The 2,971-nt window shown below is 46.1% G+C and overlaps 1 protein-coding gene across 1 annotated transcript in view; it reads right to left on the reverse strand.

The window, feature by feature from the left end:
• The window catches only part of T265_05578 (hypothetical protein), a gene marked incomplete at both ends in the record, with an annotated part of 18,682 nt that continues 15,711 nt past the window's right edge, over positions 1–2,971 (reverse strand). Inside the window, one exon of the mRNA XM_009170630.1 lies at positions 1–862. Coding sequence (XP_009168894.1) covers positions 317–862 — 546 coding nt within the window. The remainder of the gene's footprint in view (positions 863–2,971) is intronic.

Consider the following 2,971-nt stretch of genomic DNA (forward strand, 5'->3'; position numbering starts at 1 on the left):
AAACAATGAACATCACCTATAATATATGAGTTTTTCATTCACAATTGACGATTAAGCCTTTATGATGCGTAAAGGCGAGCAGCACAAACAATAGAACTAGATCTCCGTGAATGGCCTTCAACAGACCGAAATGGAAGATTGTTGCCCCAAGAAATCTTCAGGTGGCTTATATAGGTGAAGTTGTTTGGTTGAAGAGTTTCGCGTTTTGACATAAAAAGACAAGGGATCACAGCATGTACGAGATGAAAAGTTGGGGGTTGTCAGGAGAAACATAACTATGCCTCTTCAAAAATACATGAAATTACAATAAATAAGTTCAGATCCATCCGTAGAAACGTAGAAACCATATCCAGGACTCGCGTGTGTGCTTTAGCGGGTGAACCGGTCTACTTCGAATGGGACTAACATCAACGGTGATGTGTGTGTAGAGAATCGGACGAAGAAGCCTGTCCACATCTATCCGCCGTACACTGCTGAGGTTGGTGAGTTGTACTGTGTTCCAGATCGCCTCTCTAACTGCTGCAACAGAAGTGTTTAAGGAGAGGGCCAACTGGGTGAGTGCACAAGTATTGAGTAACGGAGGAAGTGGAAGTAAAAGAGTTTGTTGGGTTGGGACGTGTTCCCTAATCACGTGATAAGAGTGGTCGTTGAGCGCGCTCAGTCCATCGTTCAGATATCCGCGGAAACTCAAAAATAAGTCGTAGTGTCCTGCTCCGCGATGAGCTTTAACGTGGGACACAGCATGATAGCGCCCGATATGTTCCGGAGGCCGGGACAGCTTTATATCATTCACCATGCAGCGTGCAGCCAATTCATCATCCTCATTCCCCCAGCCCCAATAGCGGTTGGGAAATCCATTTATCTAAAAACAAAAGGGAGAATTGTTGTTCTAATTACACAAGCCAAAACTAAGAAGAACAGACAAGCCTGATGTCAGGAAATGTATTGTAACATGTATGAGAGAATATGTGCGACACGATGCCGAAAAGCAGGGTGGGGTACACATAATTTAATTGAAACCCCTATTGTGAAAGAATAAAATATAACAGTGGGCACCTTGTATCATGTCATTGTGAACATTTTGAGATACCTGAACCCCCAAACACCCGCGCAGTCTGGAAATCGATACCACTGACATTAATTAGTGGCCGTATCTTGCAATACCTCCGGTCAGGCACAGAAAGAATCGTTTGGACCCCACCTTCGAATAGGGATGTAATCGCCTTCATATTCTCCCGTCAGGTCAAAGACTGACCACCTCTCTGGTTGCCCCACTCGGAAGTAAAAAAGAAAACAGCATTCTTTTCGTCGGTATATGCAACTGACGACCGATCCAGTGCAGCTCCCGGTGCTGGTTACATTTTTGACCGAAGTCCCTACCATGCAACTAGATGCTCGCTTTATAGTTGACTTGTTGCGGGTTCGCTTGTTCCAGCCAAGTTAAGTCACAGGTATGAGAGAACAGTTAGTAGAGACCTCAGTTCCATGGCTCTTCGAGGCTACGTCTCAAACATACGACAAACCAGACTGTACTATAGCCTGTATGCATGTCATTTGAAGTTCAAAGATACGCCGCCTCATTATAGGTGTTCTTCAATCCGAGTCCTATAGACTCATGCGTTGATCCGGTTTGTCATATTATGGTCACAGTTAACGAACTTTCGGGATAAGAATGGCTCCACAATCGCGAGGGCATTTTATTGTGCTGCAAGTGGTGTTCAGTGACCACATACCCGAGATCATTGCTTTACATTTGTGGATGCGAAGCGCATGCCAAAGGGCGGGATACGATTTTCGTTAGAGTTCATCCCAACCACGTGCCTTCTCCTCTTCGAACGCAAGATAATGACGTCAGCATATCCCAGGTTGGTAAGGTTTTCACCAGCAACTAATCAAACAGAGCTTTGAAGACCTTACGCATTCCGTTCATTTCCGATTATAAAGTTGAGCAAAAATGAAGAAACTCTCCTCACGTTCTTACACGTCCAAAATTAAGGAAATACAAAGGACTTCCAGGGCAATTCCTGATGAGCATGTGTGATACGAACGGGTCAACACAGCCGAATGTACCTGGGAAATACAGATGTATTAATATTGTGGGTAGCTTATAATTATGTTGTTTTGATACCTTGAGGTCTGTGAAGATGTGGTTGACACAGCTTTTACGACACAAATCCTGCGTGTTGCCCTTAAATCAGTGTTTCACAGGCCTTCACAAATGAGCCTTTTCATAACGTTCGATTGTAATACCCTTTCTCTGCCTGGCTGCCATGCCGCCCGAAGGAAGGACGAGGGCTGGGATACTGCCAGGTCGGCCACCTCTAGACAGAAGTCAAGATGCAGAGGTCAGGTTCGAACCACGGACCATCTGGTCAGTTAGTTCGCGTTCTAACTCCTGAGGCATTTCGCCCCCCGTCATAACGGAAGTCGAGCTGATTCCCGTGATTTCTACATTCAACACAGTCTCATTTTTGAAGGACATACCGTGTTACAAGTCATGATTTTCTCCTTAGACTGGCCCTTCGGAAGAGTAGTTGGGCCGAAGCGTTCGAAACCGCAAATATTCTCCGTTTATCGTCAACTGTCCGTCAGAGATGAGCGCTGACGGAAAAAAACCTCTGGCAATTAGTCGAAATATTTGTAGTTCGGGTGAGTTCATTGGCCGTCACGAAGAGACTGGACCTTACCGTGGTGTGGCGGTTTGTGTACCTCGGAGACCCATTTAGCTATACTGGAGTGTCCCGCGACACTCACAGAGTCTCTCATACCAGGTTGGTCAATGGTTAGAGGTCTGACGAACACAGTCTCCTGGCCCTCCAGGTTGGGGGTTGGGACATGTATGGCGACTTGTTCCGTAGAATAGGTAATGCATTTGCATTTCCCCGTCAAACACCGCTGCCTTGCGGTTAGGCTTTTGAGCCAAAGGCTTTGGTTGAGGACCCTAATGGTCCTCCTGTCTAGGTGTGGGCGC

The sequence above is a fragment of the Opisthorchis viverrini genome (assembly GCF_000715545.1).
Source record: "Opisthorchis viverrini unplaced genomic scaffold opera_v5_107, whole genome shotgun sequence".
In the NCBI taxonomy this organism is placed as follows: Eukaryota; Metazoa; Platyhelminthes; class Trematoda; order Opisthorchiida; family Opisthorchiidae; genus Opisthorchis; species Opisthorchis viverrini.